The sequence below is a fragment of the Petaurus breviceps genome, unplaced genomic scaffold, assembly GCF_028583685.1.
Source record: "Petaurus breviceps papuanus isolate PSGF00001 unplaced genomic scaffold, PetGlider_PUasm1.0 90823, whole genome shotgun sequence".
Classification (NCBI taxonomy): domain Eukaryota; kingdom Metazoa; phylum Chordata; class Mammalia; order Diprotodontia; family Petauridae; genus Petaurus; species Petaurus breviceps.
Genome location: NW_027187352.1, coordinates 9908966 through 9929499, shown reverse-complemented (window position 1 = coordinate 9929499; position 20534 = coordinate 9908966). Strand labels below are relative to the sequence as shown.

Genomic DNA, 20534 nt, shown 5'->3' with positions numbered 1-20534 from the left:
TCCTTGATTTTGGTGATTCTGTCTGGGGCATGTATCCTAAAACTATTAACAAAAAAACAAAAGCAAGCAAAAGCTAACTCTTCGAAGATTGCTATAGTAGTAGTATATGGAATTGCAAAATATCTGAAAACAGCGTAAATGTCCTGCCATAAAATAATGTCTAAATAAATTGTGGTGCATTCATGTAAGAGGATATTGTAATGCAATTAAAGTCAACAAGTATGATGAATACGAAGAACATAGAAAGACCTTTACATAGTGCAGATTTTCTTAAAAAGCAGAAAGATGAAAGACTGTAGTTACTGGAAGGCTACATTCCAGTAGAAAACCTCTCACAGCCTCCCGATGCATCATCAATTGCTTGGGTCAGCGGTTTTTGTTGCAAAGGGAGTGTAGGCAGGCTCAGTACTTAAGTTTATTGATTCCAAATCTAGTGTTTTCTCTACCAGGGATAGGGACCTGTGGCCTCAAGGCCACATGTGAAGTTTGGATTTAGTCAAAGGGCTGCTGTTGAAGACCAAGAGGGCCACATGTGACCTTGAGGCTGCAGGTTCCCCATTCCTGCATTAGACCATACCACTATTATACATTTTTTTTACTACAATAATAATAGCATTGATATAGCACTTAGTTCTTTACAAATATCTCATTTGATCCTCACAATATCCCTGGGAGGTAGGTGCTGTTACTATCCAATTGTACAATTGAGGAAACTGAGGCAAACGGAGGTAAAGTGACTTATCTTGGGTCACATAGCACATAAGTGTCTGAGGTCATATTTGAGCTCAGATCTTCCTGATTCCAGATCCAGTGCTCTAATCCACTGAACCTGCAGCTGTCTCCAAAAAAAAAAAAGTCACTTGAGAAAACAAGTGAAAATTGTCTTCCCACTGGGGGACCAAATTACAACTGGCCCCATTTAAAGTCTCTTGAGTGGGGTTAGAAGGGAATACCACCTTTTTGAATAGTAGAAAATATTCTGTCTGTAGGCTTACACCTCATTTAACAGATGTGCTATTTGCTTATGGCTTTCACACCCTAAACTGCCATCCAAAGAATACCCTGAACTAGGCAAATGAAGGACCATCACCCCTTTCCCCCACCATCTTTCCTGAAACTTGTAGATTATAACACCAGCTCTGCCCCTGAGCCAAGGCAGACCTGAGGGTCACTCCCACTAGAATGTAGTAAAGAGGAGAAGAGAGGAGGGGAGGGGGGGACGAAAGAAGGAAAGAGAAGAAGAGAGAAGGGGGAAGAAGAAGAGGAGGAAGGAGAGAGAGAATATTGACAAAAGGCAGGAGGGAGGCCTAGTCAGTGCCTGTTGTTTGTCCTCCTTCGTCTTAGGGGAGCCCCAACTACTTTGACCTGTGTGTGAAAGGATGGAGGCCATTTACAGCTTTGGAGAACCCCTCCCTCTTCCTTGGGCCAGGAAATGCATAAACACTTTCCTCAGGGGTCAGATCTGCAGCTGCCCTCACCTCACCTCTGAGCAAAGTTGTCTTGTGAGAGAAGAGGTCTCTTCACCTGGTTGAAATTTCTGACCTGCTCTCATTTGTGGAGCTCTGTTAATTGGAGTGATGCAAACAAATTTAGACTAAATCACTCCAAGTCGTGTAAAGCATTCAAACAGGCCAAGCCTTGGATGAGACTCAAAAAATGCACAAGCTCATTGTGCCTATGACCTGGAACAGCTGTTGGTACAGCGCACACCTGCATAAGGAAGAAACCAACCTTCTGGGATGCATGTCATAGAACCAGTAGGAACATGGGGCTCTGAGGCATTTAGAATATCACTCACGCCTGCAGAACATTAGTTCCTGTTTCCTTTTTGTCTTTGTAACCCCCCTGCCTAAGGCTTTCGATATAGGCCCCACAGAGAAGATCCTCAAGGCCTTACTTATGGTTGGATAGGGAGACTGGTCCTCTGATTTTACTGCTATAGAGAACTCTCAGAAGAGGAAATTCCTTCTGCTAAAGCAAGTCACCAGCTTCTTTGCAAATTAAAGTCATTGAGGATTGCCCAGTGTACCAAGAGGTTAAGTGACTTGCCCACGGTGAGTCTTTTAAGGAGATGATAGAGGGGATATTGTTATTGTTCATCCGTTATTTTTGAAGAGGACCAATGACATCACAGGGTAACATCTTGACTCCCGGGTGGATTGGATTTAAGTGAAGCAGAATGGCCCAAAGTCACCAGCCTCACTCTCTCTTCCAGAGTCATTGAAGTCCAGTGAAAAGACAAAAGTCAAGACAACTGGTGATGGGAAGAAAATACATACACAAATAACATGTGTATACAAGTAACATAGACTATGATGAGGACATGACAAGTACAAAGGACAGTGACTTTTCAGAGGGAGAGAATTCTTCTAGCCCTAAGTCACAGAGCTAGCGATTAACACAGTAGGGACTAGAATTCGGTTTACACAGTTCGCAGGCCAAGGGCCTTTCTACTCTTCCACTGTGTCTGGCTCTCATTTACAGGAGGATGACCCACAGGATCACAATTTGGAGCTAGAAAGAACCTCACTGGTTACAAAGTCCCACACTCTTATTCACAGATAAGGAAACTGAGGCCCAGAGAAATCGTGTCAGTCAAAACTAAAAAAGGATATAAGATCTCTTTCCTTTGTTGCTGCAGCCTACTCTGGCAACCAGAGCATAAGATCCTAGGGTTTGGTAGGCATCTCAAAGATCATCTACATCAAAGACCCCCTTTGACAGTTGAGGGACTTGAGGAACAAGGATGTTAAATGACTTGCCCAGGGTCACATAACTTGTGTCTTTGGTGGTATTTGAACTCAAGTCCCCCTGATGATTCTATGCCCTCTCCCACAATGATCCTTTTAACTTAAAAAAAATGTATTCAGTGCCCAGATAGAATATAGGCCCCTTCTAAACCAAAAATGAGTCATTTGAGCCTAAGGTAGGCTTGCTTTTATTAAAGGGTCAAAAAGAATTTGATTCAAGATAAATTAGAGATGTCACAATTACCAGAGAGACACAACTCAATTTGACCAGATTTATTAAACCCTTCCTGTGTATGCCTTGGTAAGTACTAACATACAAAAAGTGATATCATCTAAGCCTTGTGTACAAAGAATCTAAAAATATCGGGGATATAACATGTGCAAAAAAAATCATGTAACAGCGTAGAATATAAACCTGGAAAATATTAAAAGTTAGAAAAAAAGGCTAAAGAAAATTTGGGGAGGGAGAGGTCACTTTCAGCTTGGAGGGTTGTGTCTGGGGAAGATCAGGGAAAGCTTCAGTGTCATCTGAAGTGAGGTACTTTTAATTGAAGAAAACAGAATGTCAAAAGCTGATTTGTGGAAGAAAGGCATTTCATGAGTGGGAAAGGGCATGTGTGATCATGGACAAAGTGGAACAAGGTTGGGGGTGGTCAATAGGTCTGCTTGCCAGAAAGCAGAGTGGGAGGAAATGAGGTAGAAAAGCGCTGATGAGAAGAAGAGTTTCTCAGGTTTGGGTACCAAGATGGAAGAATCAAAGCAGGCATTTTTAGGCTGGGGGTGGGGGGTTAGGGGGTGAGGGGTGTGAAGAGGCAGTGAGGCAGAAGAAGCATGTCTCATTGGGTTTGTGTGACATGGTGTAGCATGAATATCTCTCCTTGTGGAATTCACTTCTTACATCTTCCGTTTCCATGTGGGAACACAGCAGGAACATCCTTTCATTGAATGATGTCATCACCAGCTTTGCTGTGTACTCATCAAAAAGTTAAATCAGCAGCAAAAGTGTTTTACAGTTTAGTAAATGTTTTCTTGAAACACCTAAAAAGTACATTACTATGGACCAGGCAAAATATTTTGTGTATTCTTAGAAGACTGTGATTAGTGAAAACATGGCAATAAGACCCAGCTCTGCCTTTTCGTAACCATGTGACCTAAGAGCTCATCTCAGACCCTCACCGAGCCTCAGATTCCTTATCTGTGAAATAGGAATAATCCTCTGCTACTTCTCCCCCCCTTTCTTTCCTTCCCCCTCTTCCAATGGCAAGGGCAAGGTTTGGAAAAGAAAACACAGCAGCTAGAACCCCTGTTTAAATGTGTTACACAGACTTTGACATCACTTAACTTTATTATCAGTGATTCATCTCTGGATTGTTTCCATACAACCAATTTTTAATTAAATTTGACTTTCCTTACATCTGTTCAGAAGGGCTTTCCCCTTTGGAACTGGCAAACATAAAAGCTTAGTGAGCCAGACTTGTCCATTTGGAAAAGAGAAAGGGGTGAGGGAAATTGAGGACAAAGAGGGGAAAGTCAGCTGCCCCTTGGATTTGTATTGTCCCAGGGGATTTGTGTTAGCAACCCCAAGAGATTGCTTTCATTCCTGTGATGCTAAGTAAAGTGTGGCTGCTTTTCTAGAGAGGAACACTCAATGTTTGGGTTTTTTCTCATTCTTTTTCCCCCACTGTCTTCTCCTGCTTCCTCTCCTCCCCACCCCCTTCCTGCCTCTCTTGATTGTGCCCCCAGAGATCTGTGCGTCGGACTGTGGAGGCCATGGAGTCTGCGTGGGAGGCACCTGTCGCTGTGAGGATGGCTGGATGGGGTCAACCTGTGATCAGAGGGCGTGTCACCCTCGCTGTAACGAGCACGGGACCTGCCGGGATGGCAAATGTGAATGCAGCCCAGGCTGGAATGGAGAACATTGCACCATTGGTACGGGGAAAGGAAAACAATCTGTAAAGGCATTGGTAGACTTGGGGTGGGGGTGGGGTGGGGGGTAGGAAGTTAGGGGTGGGAGGAGGCAGAAGAAGCATGTCTCATTGGGTCTACATGACGTGGTGCAGCATGAGCACCCCTCCTTGTGGATTTCACTTCTGACATCGTCCATTTCCATGTGGGAACGCAGCAGGAATGTCCTTTCATTGAGTGATGCCATTACCAGCTTTGCCATGTACTCATCAAAAAGTTAAATCAGCAGTACCCATCCCTAATTCTCCTGGCTCCCCACCCACACCACCCCCAGACACACTCTTGACCCAGGCACTATGGTATCCCCTGAAGAACTTTAGGTCTGGAGGCATCCCTGGGTTCCAGTACCGGCTCTGACGCTGGTTTTGTGACTCTGGGGAAAACTCTCTCACCTGAAAAATGAAGGCAATGATATACACTACATGTATTTCACAGAGTATAGTTAGGAAGACCAAATGAGATTAGGCACGTCAAGCACTTTGTAAAACAAAATACAGGCTATTATTACTCAATTCTGCTAATATTTCTTGAGCATGTATACAGAATTCTTTCTCACCAAGGATCAGATTACAGGTTGAATAGTTGAGGCTTCCTATTTAATTGGAAGGGGTTGGGTTTACACTAACTCAATTCAACAAATGTAAATGGTAAATCCTACAGATATTTTGTAAGCACTCAGCAGGAGAGGAAAGCTGTCCTCAGAGCCAGAAAAACTGAGATTTAAGGTCTGCCTTTGACAAATACTAACTGTGTGAGTGTGAAAAATGTCACTTAATGTCTCTTAGTATTTATTATAACTATTTCTTGCTAGCATTTATGTAGTACTTTAAAGTTTGCAAAGTACTTTTTAAAAATATTTCATTTTTGTCTTCACAACAAACAACCCTGAGAGATAGGTACTATTATTTTATTTTAGTTTTGCTTTTTGGTGGGCAGTTGGGGTTAAGTGACTTGCCCAACGTCACACGGCTAGTTTTTGTGTTAAGTGTCTGAGGCCGGATTTGAACTCTTGTCTTCCTGACTCCAGGGCTAGTGCTCTGTTCACTGTGCCACCTAGCCACCCCTATAGGTACTATTATTATCCCCCATTTTAGAGTTGAAGAAACTGAGGCAGACGCCTTTAAGTGACTGGTCCAGGCATACAGCTGATAAGTGCTGAGGCATTTTTGGAATTCAGTTCTTCCTGACTTAAAGCCTAGTGTTCTGTCTACTCCATTACCTGGCTGCCTCTCAGTGCCCCCAGGCAACATTCTAGACCTAAGTTAGAACTATGCAAATAGAGAGGGATCTCCCTGTACCAGTAAAATCACAATTTTAAGCCCTTGTCTCTAACCCTAGTCTGTGTCCTCTGCTATGCTAAACACCAAGGAAGAGGATAAGATTATAATAACTCGTATTTCAATAGTTTTTCACAGTTTAGAAAGTTTTTCTTCAAAAGCCTAAAAAAATTATTTTCCCTGGGTCAGAGAGTAAAGAGGCCTTGCTTAAGGTCTTTTGACTATAAGCCCAGACCCTGTCTTCAAGGAATTAACAGTCTAGGGATAAGGCATGTACACAGCCATTGATTGAATACCTCTTCTGTGTGCTAAAGAAGGTAAAAAAGATGAACAAGGCTCCAGTCCTTGTCCTCTGAGAGCTAAGACCAGGCTCAGCACCCTTCACATCCAGTTACAACAGTCACCAACCTCAGAACTCACTCCAAGCTTCCCAAGTCCTGCTGAGTGCTCCTTGATAGTCACAGCAGGGGAGTATATGTTATATCCAGCTTCCCATTCAGCTCTGGCCCCTTCCTTCTTTTGCCTCTTTCCTGCTCCCTTAACAGTCCTAGTTAGATGGAAGTATTCATTCATTTATAAAAGCAAACATTCATTAAGAGACAATTGAGTACAGAGCATGGTCCTGGGTGTTAGAAGGGATCTTAGAATACCAAATGTGAGAGCTGGAAAGAACCTGTAAACACTGATTGATAAAGTCAGAAGGCACCTGAGAGATTGGCAGTCAGTAGACATTTATTAAGTACTTACCGCGTGCCAGGAACCATGCCAAGAGATGGGGGATAAATTTTTCTCCTCAAGGAGCTCCATCCAATAGAAAATATAAAAACAACTATGTAGAAACAAGATCTATACAGGATAAATTGGAAATAGTCAACAGAGGGAAGGCCCTAGCCTTAAGGGAGGCCAGGAAAGGTTTCTCATGAATGGGATTTTAGACAGAACCTGAAGGAAGCCAGGAGTCAGAGATGAGGAAGGGGAACATTCCAGACAACTCTGAATGGTCAGTGAAAATGCCACCTCCCTCATTTTACAAATGGAAAAACCAACGCCTTCAGAGGGCAGGTAATTTGTCCAGAGTCACACAGCCAGGTAGACGTAGAGTTGAAATTAGAACCCACTTCTCCTGCCTTCCAGTCCTGGAATCTCTCCTCTATACCACATAGCCCACCTTTGACCATTACCGTTTGCTATAAAACCCAGCTTCCTTATGCCTTTCCTCGCTGGCCTTCCTGCTAGCTTCTTGCTTTGTTGAGATAGCAGTTTGACTTGCTTCATCAACAGATGAACCCAAACCAAAGCACTCCTTATAGTCTTAAACTGAGTCTAGGGGATGGGAAATGTTTGTCTGTTTGTTGTGGGGCACTTTTTTCTTTTTCAAATCTAGCCTCAGATGCTTAATAGCTGTGTGACCCTGTACAAGTCACTTAATCCTGTTTGCCTCACTTTCCTCATCTGTAAAATGAGCTAGAAAAGGAAATGGCAAATAACTTTAGTATCTTTGCCAAGAAAGCCCCAAATGGGGTTACAAAGAGTTGGACACGACTGAAAAATGACCAAGCAACAAAAACTGTAATTAGATAGTTAGCAGGTGAATCTAGGAGTCCCAGCTTTTTAAGAACCGTTCCCCACTCCTCTAGTGACTCCTCAGCTCAGGTTAAGAAACAGGTGTGACTCATAGTGAATGAGACTTCCTGCTACCATGTAGAAGCTAGCCACTGAATGCCTTGATGTGTCCTTCAGTCCTCGGTGGATAGTATAACACCCTTGTGTGAAATCTGTTCAGGTGGCAGAAACACTACTCAATGACAGCTTCTTTATGTCCTTTGCCACTTAAAGACCTGTAGGGGACAAAAGCCTACAGCTCCTGAAACATTCGTGCTACTCCTAATAGAATCATTAAGATTTAGAGAAGGACGGAACCTGGGACATCTAGTTCATAACACCATCAATTTGGAACTAGGAAGACTCTTAGAAATCATCTAAAGCAACTACTTAATTTTACAAAGGAGGAAACTGAGGTCCAGAGAGGAAGTACCTTATCTAGCATTACATAGGAAAAAGAGCAAAGTCAAAGTTCACACTCAGACCTTCTAACTACCATTGCAAAGTTCTAATCACTACATCACACTTCCTTCTGCCATCCTATCCTACTCTAGCATGGATCAAAAAATACATTCTTCCCTCTTCTTAAATATTGGTTCTTTATTAATCAGATTATTGATAAAACACCCTCTTTGGTCAGAGGATTCTCCTATATGCTGTTTATAAAAGACAGGGTCCCTGCCCTCATGAATCTTAAACTTCATTGACCCAATATCGCCCATACAAACATCCCATTTTGCCTCTACCAATTCCAGCTGCTGCATCTTGTTCTGCCCTTTGGGGTTAAGCAGGACAGTGCTTCTACAGGAGACCCCCTCATATATGTGTAAACAGTTGTCATGGCTTCTTCCCTCAAGTGTTCCCTTCTTCTTCCTTTGGAGCTCACTGTTGTTTGTGGATGTTAGCTGTTTTTAATCATTTGTTTAGACTTCAGTTGCCCCAGTCTCCAGACTGTCCAAAGCTTGTGAACAGTCTTTGAGATGATAAAATCAGCTTTGTCTGGGTTAAATGACTAAGTATTCAGGAAAATCCCCCAAACCCATAGCATAAATGATGCTCAAGAAGATTTGTCAACAAATTGAGCTCCATTTCATGTTTATAATAGTTGGTTATTTTGTTTGGGTTCCCCCTTCCCATGACTCTACAAAGTGGTTTAGGCAACCCCCGCTCCCCTTTTTGGAGTCTAGAATTCAGTTTCTTACCCCCACCTTTGATTCCCATTGCCACAGGGCTGTGGTCCTTTGAGAACCAATTCTCCTCTGAAGTCACACAATCCCCTTCTGGGCCCTGCCTGTGACAGCTGCACAGACTGCCCCCTGAAGTTTGACCAAGTGATAAACACCAGCATGATTTAACGGGAAGTTGAAGAGGCGTCAAGCCTTAACATCGGCACAGATGAAAGGACATTGGCCTGCATTGATGTGCTAAACGTTCCCTTTGTCCCTCTCTCCTTTCCCTGCATGGTGACTTGCTTGATTGCAAATAACCGCCTTTTGCATCTCTGCCTCTGCCTGGCTGTATCATGTCATTTCAGGTGTCTTTGTGTGCAGGTAACACAAGAGGACACACATCAAAGGTACAGACTCGCACTGGCTGCTACTGTTCATTGGTCCCACGAAAGTATAACGTTTGACAAAACAGTGTTCCTGGGGCCAGTTGGTCCAATAGTACAGAGGAGGAAGGAGACTGGGTGTCCCTAGTGGGGAATGGGAGCAGAGCAGAGCTGCTAGGAGTTAGAAGAAAGGAGTCCAAGTGCATCGTGGCACAGTCCATCATGGCGGGCTGTATCTTAATGTCTTTATCAGAAGAGTCAGTGTGGAGTAGTGGGAAGAGCCCTGGGTTTGGGGAGTCCTGGGGTCAAACCCTGCCTTTGTGGCTGTTGGAAAGGCCCTTCCTCCCTCTCCAGGACTCAGTTTTCTCATCTACAAAATGGGATGGTTACACTAGATGAGCTCAAAGGTACCTCCCAGTTCTCAGCCCTGTGATCTTACGATACAGGTCTAGACACTCTCCTGTAGGATAGATACATGAGGGAAAATCTCTTGTTTCTTGTTTGAGCACACACAAGTGTGGAACTTCAATTTATATTTTAAAGTAGCAAAACATACTTAATATAACTCACTTTTAGACACTATTTTAAGGTTTATGTGAGAGACAATTCGGGTTAGGTTGGGTGAGATAGAGAGCTTAGAACTGGGAAGAACTGTGTTCAAACTCTGCTTCTGGGTTTGTGGTCATGGGCTGGTCACCTTTTCTCTTCATGCTCTTACATCTCTAAGTTGATAAAATTCTGAGCAGTATTGACAGAGGAAACCTCCTCATCCAGGGAATTTACGCATATCCTGATATCCAAAATTCTGGTCTCAAAACAGCTCTCAGAGGTACATGATAATAGTCATTCAATAAGCAAGCATTTATTAAGCACCTACTATGTACCAGGTATTGGGGGTTAAACAAGTAGAAGTACAATTACTGCTATCCTCATTTTACAGATGAGGAAACTGAGCCCCGGAGAGGAAAAGTGACTTACCCAAAATCACAGGGAGAAAATAGCAGAAACAGTATTTGAACCCAGGTGTCTTTCCTGACCAACACTCCTTCCAGTGTTCTTCCCCACACTTCCTAGTGACAGTGGGGAAGACCCATCCCTTTGAGAACCATTCTGTTTTTGTGGTAGTCATCGTTAATTTGCCAATGTGAAGTGTTAGAAATTTGGAGGTCTAGATTTCCCCCATGATACAGTATTTCATTACAGGATCTACACTTTATCACTGCCACAGTATAGTTAATTCCTGCAAAATGGATGTAGAAGCTGGTAATCATTGCCTAAATCCAGAGGCCTCCATGTGCCCTAGCAAGAGGATGGAACGCTTGTTTATTTATACACGGCAGTCATCTATGAACTCAGCCCATTGCCTTCATTCCCATATTCCTTCCTAAAAGAGTGAAAGAATGTGAAACTCTGCAGATGTTTTATGACCGAGTCCCAAGTACAAAACCTCCCTCCTGGGGTTGATATGAAGAAAGGGGTGTGTATGAACAGAGGAGCTGGGTTTGAATCCCAGCTCTGCTCTTTGATCCCTGTGTGATATAGGTAAGTCACTGGCCCCATATTGGCCTCAGTTTCCTCTTCTGTAAGATAAAGGGAAGGAAGGAGACAAGCTTTTAGTAAGTGCCTACTTTGTGCCAGGTGCTTTGTAAATGTTATCTGAAAGTGCTTTTTTTGTGCCAAGGACTTCCTAAATATTATCTGATTTTATCCTCTCAACAACCATGGGAGAGAGGTGCTATTATTATCCCCATTTTATAGCTGAAAAAATTGAAGCAGAGAGACATTAAGTGACTTATCCAAGGTTACACAGCTAGTGTCTGAGGCAGGATTTGAATTCAAGTCTACTCCAGGTCCCACGTGCAATGCACTATGGTACCACCTAACTGCCTTAGATGATCTTAAGATTTTTTCTAAATGCTATGATCCTCTGAGGTCCTACCATGTACAGGTCAGCCTCTATGAGTCAGAGTGCCCTTGTAATGAGGAAAGTACTTTGTCAGCCTTATGTTTAGAAATGAGAGCAATTATTCTCCAATTATTAACTTTATGGCCACAAGAATGATGCTTATTAAAGGCCCATCAGGCCGTTGGTTCCATGATTGTTGAATGCTCCTGGTTTGTTTTTAGTCAAAGAATGTTCTTAGTAAATGGGGCCTCTCCACGTGATCTTGTATTTATTACCACTTAGGTTTATGCAAACATCAGCCCATTTCATAGGTACGTGCAAAGCAAAGGGCCCATCTTTGAGTCCATCCAGTCCAGTCCCTTCATTTTATCCCAGCCGTTTATTATTGTTCTATTCTTTCAGATACTCAGAGTAAAATTAATTAATAACCTCTACGTTCTCTGAACACAAATATGCATATTTCTATCTGTGAGACACAGTCTACCTACCACTGAAGGTAAAATGAGTTGTTTTAGGCCACATCTCAAAATTGCTGGCAATGTGGAATCTATATCTGTCTTTTCCAGATAGTCTGCATGCCCTATTTATTTTTTTTTTCATTTTTTGGTCAGGGAGGAGGGGGACATAGAGGAGAAAAGAGGGTAGCTAAGTGGCACAGTGGATAGAGTGCTGGTCCTGGAGTCAGGAGGACCTGAGTTCAAATCCAGCCTCAGATGCTTACTAGCCATGTGACCCTGGGCAAGTCATTTCACTTTTTTTGCCTTTGTTTCCTCATCTGTTAAATCAGCTGGAGAAGGAAATGGCGAATACTCCAGTATCTTTGTCAAGAAACTCCAAATGGGGTTACAGAGAATCAGACATGAGTAAAACAACTCAACAGCAACAACAGAGAAGAAAAGGGGTGCTACAGTCAGATTCCCATAGAGAAATCTGGGAGACACAGCTCCCTTTTAGGATGAATTTGTTTCTTCTATTTTTTCTAGGAAACAATCAGGACTGTAATATGTCATTTATCATATATGTCATTCCATAATATATCATTTATGATTCTTCAAAATCATAATAACTGACATTCATATAGCATTTATATGCTTTAGTTACAGAGTTACATAGTGAAGTTAGAGGGGTGACTAGGTGGCACAGTAAATAGAGCACCAGCCCTGGAGTCAGGAGGACCTGAGTTCAAAACCAGCCTCAGAGACTTAACACTTATTAGGCATGTGACCTTGGGCAAGTCACTTAACCCCAATTGCCCCTCCAAAAAACAAAAACATAGTGAAGCTACAGAGTATTTCACATACAATATCTCATGTAATCCTCACAACAACCTGTGAGATATTTAATGTGAATATTAATTAGAACCATCTTTGAGATGAAGAAGAGGCTCAGAGAGGAGCATAATGTTCTCTCCCATTTGTGTGACACTTTAAGGCACACAAAGTCCTGTCCCTGTGTTACACCCGTGGGACAGATAGATAACCACCATTGTGGTTAGGAAAGACCAAGTAGATAGTCTTCTTTTCACCATCATTGCTAAGTGGATATGCAACATGGAACCACAGAATTTTTTCTATCTCAAGATGGAAGGGATCCAAGAATTATTTTCTCCATTTTACAAATTTTAAAAAAAAAATGGAAACTCACCTAAGTGAGCCAGATCACTGTGGCTCCGAGATTTGAACTCCAGGTTCCTGGCTCCAAACACAGCACCCTTTCCATTCAACCACAGCTTCCTCACCCAGAAATGTGTTGCCTCTTTAGAAAAGGACCTTTGCTGCCCCTCTGTATTAAGTGACAGAAGATTGCCATGACATATCAACTGATAACATCTTTAAAATTCTAAACCTTGACCCAAACTGGTGGTTATTCAAGACAGTAGAGATACTACATTTCACATTATATGATAAATCCCAGTCTTTAAACCAGATTGACATTAGGGAGTTGAGAACATAATCTCACTCTGATGTGTCATGATTCCATGATTGAGTAACACCAGACTTCCTGGTTGAAAGCAATCCACAAAGAAAGACCACACTTTTTAAGGAGGGCTTCCCCCCTTAGGCCTGACAACTATCAAGTTTCACTTGTGCAACCCATAAGCTCTTATCTCTGAGCTTGCCATGTGGTGTCAGTGACTGTAACAACCCTACATTTAACCTCACAATAAACCTGCTGGGTCATGGCAGTGAGGGGCGCCTGTGACCCCGCTGGGGAAAGAGAAGCTGTATGGGGATCTGGACAAGCTTACCTTCCACAGAGGAGTGTTTGACAAGCTGATGGCCCCAGGAGATTTCAGTACACATAAGGTATTGATGCTAAATTAGAGGAGTCAGCTTGAGGGTAGAAACCTAAGAGCCTCCCAGTATCTCAAGTTTCACAGGGACATTCCAGGTTATAGAGCCCAATCCCCAGCCCTGATACATGGACTCCCTCAATAACATCCCTGACAGGTGGCCATCCAGGCAGGGCCCATCGACCTTTGCCTGCTAGGATTGTGTGGCCTCTGATGCAATTGCATCCCTCAGAGCCCAGAAGATGTAGTCCAGGATGAAGCTGTCATTGCCAGTGGGACAAAGTCATCAGCACCCAAACACGTTCATATTTCATGCACCTAAGTCCCCAGTCAGCTTGCAGCTATGCCTGGCACAAAATAGATACATACAGGACATCATGATGACATATAAGTTGATATGTCATGGTAATCTTCTGTCACTTAATATAGAGAGGTAGCAAAGGTCCTTTTTTTTTAAGAGGCAACATATTTTTGCATGAGGAAGCTTTGGTTGAATGGAAAGTTGCTGTGTTTGGAGCCAGGAACCTGGGGTTCAAATCTCAGAGCCACCATTTATCAGTGATCTGGAACAAAAAATAAACCATAGTTATGTGAGCCTCCATTTTTTTTTGATCTGTAAAATGGAGAAAATAATTCTTGGGACCCTTCCATCTTTGAGATAGGAAAAATTCTGTGGTTCCATGTTGTATCTGCACTTAGAAATAATGGTGAAAAGAGGACTATCTACTAGGCTTTCCCTAACTACAGTGGTGGTTATCTATCTATCCCACAGGTATGCCACGGGGACAGGACTCTGAACCTTAAAGTGTCACACAAATGGTAGATACTGTTCTAATCCTCATGGAAATGGTCTAAGACCAACCCTGTTTATTATGCTGTGTAAAAGTGGAGCTCTCCCTGGGCTCCTTCTTATTTCCCTCCTTCATGGAACACCAACTCTTCAAACAAGAGTGGAATGAACCTGCTGAAAACCCAGCCCAGTTCTGATTCTCAGGGCACTTAGCACAGGGCCTTACAACATAATAAGTACTTAATAAATGATGAATTAAATTGAATGGAATGGCAGGCAGCCTTGGAATTAATGTTCTCACCTCACCTGCCACTGTACAGCGGTTCCATTTCCCTTAATGTGACAACCTGTCCAGCCTTCATTTGAATCCTTCTAGTGACATGGGTCTTAATCAATACCAAAACAGCCCATTCTTTTGTAGGACAGAACAGGAAGTTCTTTCTGAATCTGCCTCATTGTAACTTTAGGAGAGCGGGGTCTTACTGCACAGTGTATTATACCCCAAGCACCAATTTATAATCGTCAGGAGATTTCCCCTGACCAAGTAGAAAAGGCACCAGATGCAACCAAGATGTAAACAGTAGTGTCAGTTAGATGGACACTGGTTCATCTTAAAGAAAGAGCCTCTGGGGTTTCCTTGAACCATACTTTGAGAACATCTGCTCTGGAGTTAACCAGAAGGAAGGCGTTGGGCTAACACATCTGATGTCTTGTCTAGCTCTGTCTCCCCTAAAAACATTCATGGGGAGCCTCCAAAACCCTTCAGGTCCCCCAGGTCACCCCCTACTTGTAGAGGATGAAAGCTATGCTGTCACAGTCAAACCCAGTTAATAATTTCATGAATTACAAAGGTAACAAATAGCTAGGATTATACAAGATGAATATAAGGGCTACAGAAGGCTCAGAAACTCGTTTCATATACCTTTGTATCCTCTGGAACAGCCAGTACATAGTCCACACTCAGTAAACTGTTGAATGAGTGGGCATTGGTCAAGACTGATGGCAGCTTCCCCACCTTCATGGTTAGGAAAGACCAAGTAGACAGATGCAACAAGTCTGTAAAATACTGAGTCTTCTTTTCACCATCATTGCTAGGTAGAGAAACAACATGGAACCACAGAATTCTGTCTCAGAGATGGAAGGGACCCAAGAGATCATGTCGTCCTAATCCCATTTAAAACCTACTCCCCCAAATGGGCATCCAATCTCATTTTTAATAGGAAACTCATGTTTTCTCTGGACTAACCTTCCTGTTTTTGGATAACTCCATTTACAAGGTATTTTTTTCTTGTATTGAGTCAAAAATTTATTTTTTCATACTTCTGCCCATTTGTCCTAATTCTTCTTTCTGGAGCCCAGCAGAACAAGCCTCATCTCTATTCCTTTTAAATAAGAAGAATTGTTATTTAACGATGATAATAATTAGCATTTTGTAGTGCCTTAAGGTTTAGTATACACTTTAGGACCATCTCATTTTATCCTCACAGGCACCTTGAAAGGTAGATGCTTTTCTTAGCCTCGTTTTACAGATGAAGTGACTTGCCCAGGGTCACACAGCTAGTACGTGTCTGAGGCTGGATTTGAATTCAGGTCATCCTGACTCCAGGCCCAGAGCTCTATTCATTGTGCTACCTATCTACCTATCAGTTTCCCTCCATGCCACCATTTTCCCTTTTCCATTGTGAACTTGGCTACAACTCAGTCTGTCAACAAGCATCTTTTAAACATCTTCTGTGTGCCAGGGGGCACTATGCTGTGTGCTAGGGATACATTTTATAAATTAAAAGTCCCTACTCTCAAGGAACATATCTTTTGTTGGAGACATGGTTAAGGTTAAAATCACAGAATTCAAGGATATACCTGCCAAGATCTAATAAACAAGTAAAGGGAAGAGAACACTTAGACATCACCATAGAAGAAATATGTCTGGACTTATTATACAGACTCCATTTTACTGTTCTTATGATGGTAAACAGACAGGCTGGCTGAGTCACCTCTGACCCAAATGCCCCACACCATCATGTAACCTTAGAACTTTATTGGATCTTTCTAGATCACTTAGAACCCAGTTTAACTTGAAAATGGTTGTCCATTCGGTGTGGTTAATTTTAGTGCAACAAATATTTAGTAATGGTAAATGGTAAAATGGATAGAGCACTGGGCTGAGAGTTCAAGTTTAGCCTCACACGCTTACTAGCTTTGTTACCCTGGGCAAGTCACCTAGCTTTTATTTGCCTCAGTTTCCTCATCTATAAAATGTGGGTATTAATGACACCTACTTTCCATGGTTGTTGTGAGGATCAAATGAGATAATATTTGTAAAATATTTAGCACAGTATCTGTCACATGGTGCTGTATTAACATTAGCTACTATTATTACTATGTGCAAAATACAGAGTTAGGCATTGAGGTTATGAAGATAGTATTAGCATAGCCCTTGAGGATCTGACTTTTAAGGAGAACACAAAATGTACACCAATAAATACAATCCAAGACAGAGTGTAATAAGAGAAAGGAAGAGATTCCCCCCCCCCCCCAAAAAAAATGATAGGTGACATTTTGATGAAGGAGAGTTCACTGCAGCTAAGAAGGCTCAGGGTGGGTTCAATAATGAAAGTGATGGTATGTGAGCTAGATCTTGATGGAAAAGAAGGCCCTGACAGGAACAGACAGTGAGGGGTTAAGTTCCAGGCCTAGGAGCCAGCCTGTGACAATACAAGGAGGCAGGAGAGGTGAGGATGAGTTCAGGGGACAAATAAAGGGAGATACACTTCACATATTTCCCAGATCTTCCAGCTAACCTATATGAAGTTTGTACCAGCTCTGTGCTCGGGGTGGTACATAAACAATCTTTCATTTTCACTGCTGACTTCAAAAAGATGCCAGTCTCACACCAGCTACGTCTTAAATATAGGAAACTGTTTTTTTTAAAAAGCAGAAGAGGGGCGGCTAGGTGGCACAGTGAGTAAAGTGCTGGCCCTAGAGTCAGGAGGTCCTGAGTTCGGTTCTGGCCTCAGACATTCAACACCCACACACACAAAAAAAAAAAAAACAACTAGCCGTGTAACGTTGGGCAAGTTACTTAACCCCAATTGCCCTCCAAAAAGCAAAAAATTAAAAAGAGCACAAGACTTGGCACAATAGAGAAATGATCTCAGAACTAGAATCCTGAATTCAAATCCTGAATCTAAAACTTTACAGACTACTCAGCCTAGACATGCCTTTTCAGTTCTGTGGGCCTCCATTTCTTTATCTGTAAAATGGGGCCAATAATATTTGCACCAAAGATATTTGTGAGGAAAGTCCTGTAAACCTGAAGGAAAAAAAAACCACCATAGAAATGTGGCCTATTGTTATTTTTATGAGGGAGCTAGGTTGTCCAGTGGTTAGAGCACTAGGTTTTCATTTATTTGTTTGTTTGTTTGTCTATTCATTGGAATCAGGAAAATCCTGAGTTCAGCTCCAGCCTCTGACACCTACTAACTGTGTGTTCCTAAGAAAGTCACCTAACCCCTGTCTGCTTTAGTGGCTTTGTTTATAAAATAGGGACAATAATAGCACCCATCTCCAGGGTTGTCATAAAGATAAAATGAGAAATATTTGTCAGGCACTTTTCAAAGCTTAAAAGGCTTTATAATTATGGGCTTTTTGTGGGACCAGATAGTGGTGATGAGGTCAGATCAAAGTGGGAGTCCCTTTCTTCCATGAATAGTATCTTTTTTTAAAATTCCTTTTATTTATTTTTTTTAGAGCAATCGGGGTTAAGTAACTTGCTCAAGGTTACATGGCCAGTTATTTTTGTGGGGTGCCGAGTATCTGAGGCTGGAACCGATCCCAGGTCTCCCGACGCTGGGGCCGGCGCTCTTACTGCGCCACCAGGCTGCTCAAAAAAATTCCTTTTAATTTATGGAATAAAACAAGTATTCTATAACACAATACAATATAAAAGATGATTTCACATGAAACCACAAATCTGCTAATCACAACTTTCAAATATACAACAAAATTACCATGGAATTTTTTTTCCTTCTCCCCCCCAGCCCTAAAGATTACTACCATTAGACACAACTAGGTATATATGTGTGAAATTATTCGATACATACATCTATTTATCAGTTCCTTCTCTGGATGCAAATAGCATCTCACTTCATTTGCCCTTTATAGTTATTTTGAGTATTTGAGTATAAATAATTTTACTTATTTGTTCAAAGTCATTCTTAAAACAGTATTGCTAAAAGAATAGTAATAAACCAAACAATAGTAACAGCACCATAGCATGTAAGAGATGAAAAGGACTTGAGAGATCATGTAAACTTTCCTCATTTTGCAAATGGGGAAACTGAGGTCAGGGAGGTAAGAGGATTAGATCTATAACTGCCAACTTCAGGCAACAGCAGAGGGCAAGAAATTCTTGCTGGATAGACTCTGGATTTCAGATCCTAATATTTGATGCCAGGAGAACTTCTCTTGTCTCTTGCTCCCTGGTGCCCATGGCCCTATGCCACAGGTTTGCTGCTACTGTCTATACCCATAATCTTGGTTAAAAGGGAGATTAGTAGATGTTAAAAACAAGCATTTATTCAAATCTTTTCCCTGGTATAATCAGAAGAATTAAAAGAATACTGAAAAAGAAAGACTTCTGGATAAAAAGTAAATTATATTTTGGGTAAGGAACAAAGATTATATTTATCTAATTCCAGGGAATCTCTAGAACTAAGATTTATATAATAAGGCCAGAGATGAGCCAAATCTAACAAGAGGAAGTTTACTGAGAACAAATGTAAAGGTCTTATGCTTGAGTTCAAAAAATCAATGGTACAAATATAAGATGAAGACCTGGGGATCTTAGCTGACTGCAAATTCATTCTGAGCTGACAGGGAAACTTTGCAGCCAAAAACATGACTTTGATGTGTGACTAGATTAAGAGAGGCACAGACAGCATCCAGAAGAAGGGAGGTGATAGTCCTACTGTATTCCGCCCTGGTCAGACTCAATCTGAATTGTAGTGTTCAGTTCTGGGTGCCATGTTTTAGGAAGGATGATGACAACCTTGAGCCCATTCATTAGAAGGTCATCAGAATATGAGAAGATTGGAGACCATACCACACAAGGATCAGTTGAAGGCATTGACAACAATTAGCCTGGAGAAAAATAACTCCATTCAAATATATGAGAAGGGTGTTAAGTTTGTTCTGTCTGGTCTCAGAGGACAGAAGTATGAGGAATGGGTGAAAAGTGCAGAAAAGCAGATTTCAACTTGATGGAAGGAAGGCTTGGTGGACTGGAAGCCTTAGGGGTAATAGATGCCCCCTCACTGCATGTTTTCAAGTGCAATTAAAAAACCATTTTTTTCAAGCTATTGTAGGGAGGATTGTTATTTAGCAATTCACTAGTAGGTGATCTTTCAGCTCTGAGATTGTATGATTCTGGAGGTATGTTCTCTTATATGGTGGATATTATCTTCCATGAGAACCTTAACAGAAACCTCTGAGTGATTTCTAATTATTTTTTAATTACACCTCCAGAATCATTTGTAAATTCTGAATTTGGGTGACAACTAAACATGTTGGTCCAAATGTTCACTGGGGCATTGTTGATGGTACTCTGCTTAATCCAGAACCATATCATAGAATTATAGAGTTGAAAGGGACATCAGAAGTTCTCTTGTTCAAACCTCATTCAGAGCATGAATCTTCTCACCACACCATCCCTGGTGAGGGGGTAAAGCAGAGTGTCAGAGAAGCCTATTCAAACTGTTTTATGCAGCCAGATTAAAAACCGCCACAAGAAACCTCGCATCTAGTGAACAAAACAAACACCATTTATGAGGCCCTTACTGTCTGCCAGGTATTACACTAGGCTTTAGAGGTGCACATACAGTGAATGAAGTAATCCTTACTCTCAAGGACATGGAGGAGGCCACATATGCACTTATAAAGAAAGAGAGAACAAAATATAAGAGAAAGAATATTCACCGCAGTATAGGGAGGAGGCCAGTTGAGGGGAACTCAAGAAGGTAGTATTTGGACTTTGTCTTGAAGGAAAAGAGGACTCCTATGAGATGAAGGCAAGGAGTGAGTGCATTCTGGTCATTTAGGACAAGACAGTACAAAAGCACAGAGGTGGAAAATGGCACATCCTGTGTGAGAAACAGTAAGAAGCCCAGGCCAATCCATTAGAGAATGCCAGAGTTTTTGATCAAAGACAAAGAACACTTGTGAGTGATGATGAGATGGGGGCAAGGGAGGGAGCAGGAGAGGGGGTGACCATCCCTCTGGGTAGCTGAAATGGAGTGAAGAAGGAGATCATGGAGGAAGATTTGATTAGCTAGACAGTAGGGGTATTTGAGGGAGCATCACCAGAAATGTTAAGCCCCCAGGTGAGGACGAAAGGATGAC

At 42.0% G+C, this 20534-nt stretch overlaps 1 protein-coding gene across 2 annotated transcripts in view; it reads left to right on the top strand.

The window, feature by feature from the left end:
- TENM4 (teneurin transmembrane protein 4) overlaps positions 1-20534 on the top strand; it is a 1707472-nt gene that overhangs the window by 1512871 nt on the left and 174067 nt on the right. For both annotated transcript variants that reach the window (XM_069070949.1, XM_069070950.1), the window contains one exon: positions 4494-4679. In XM_069070949.1, the coding sequence (XP_068927050.1) occupies positions 4494-4679 (186 nt within the window). The remainder of the gene's footprint in view (positions 1-4493; positions 4680-20534) is intronic.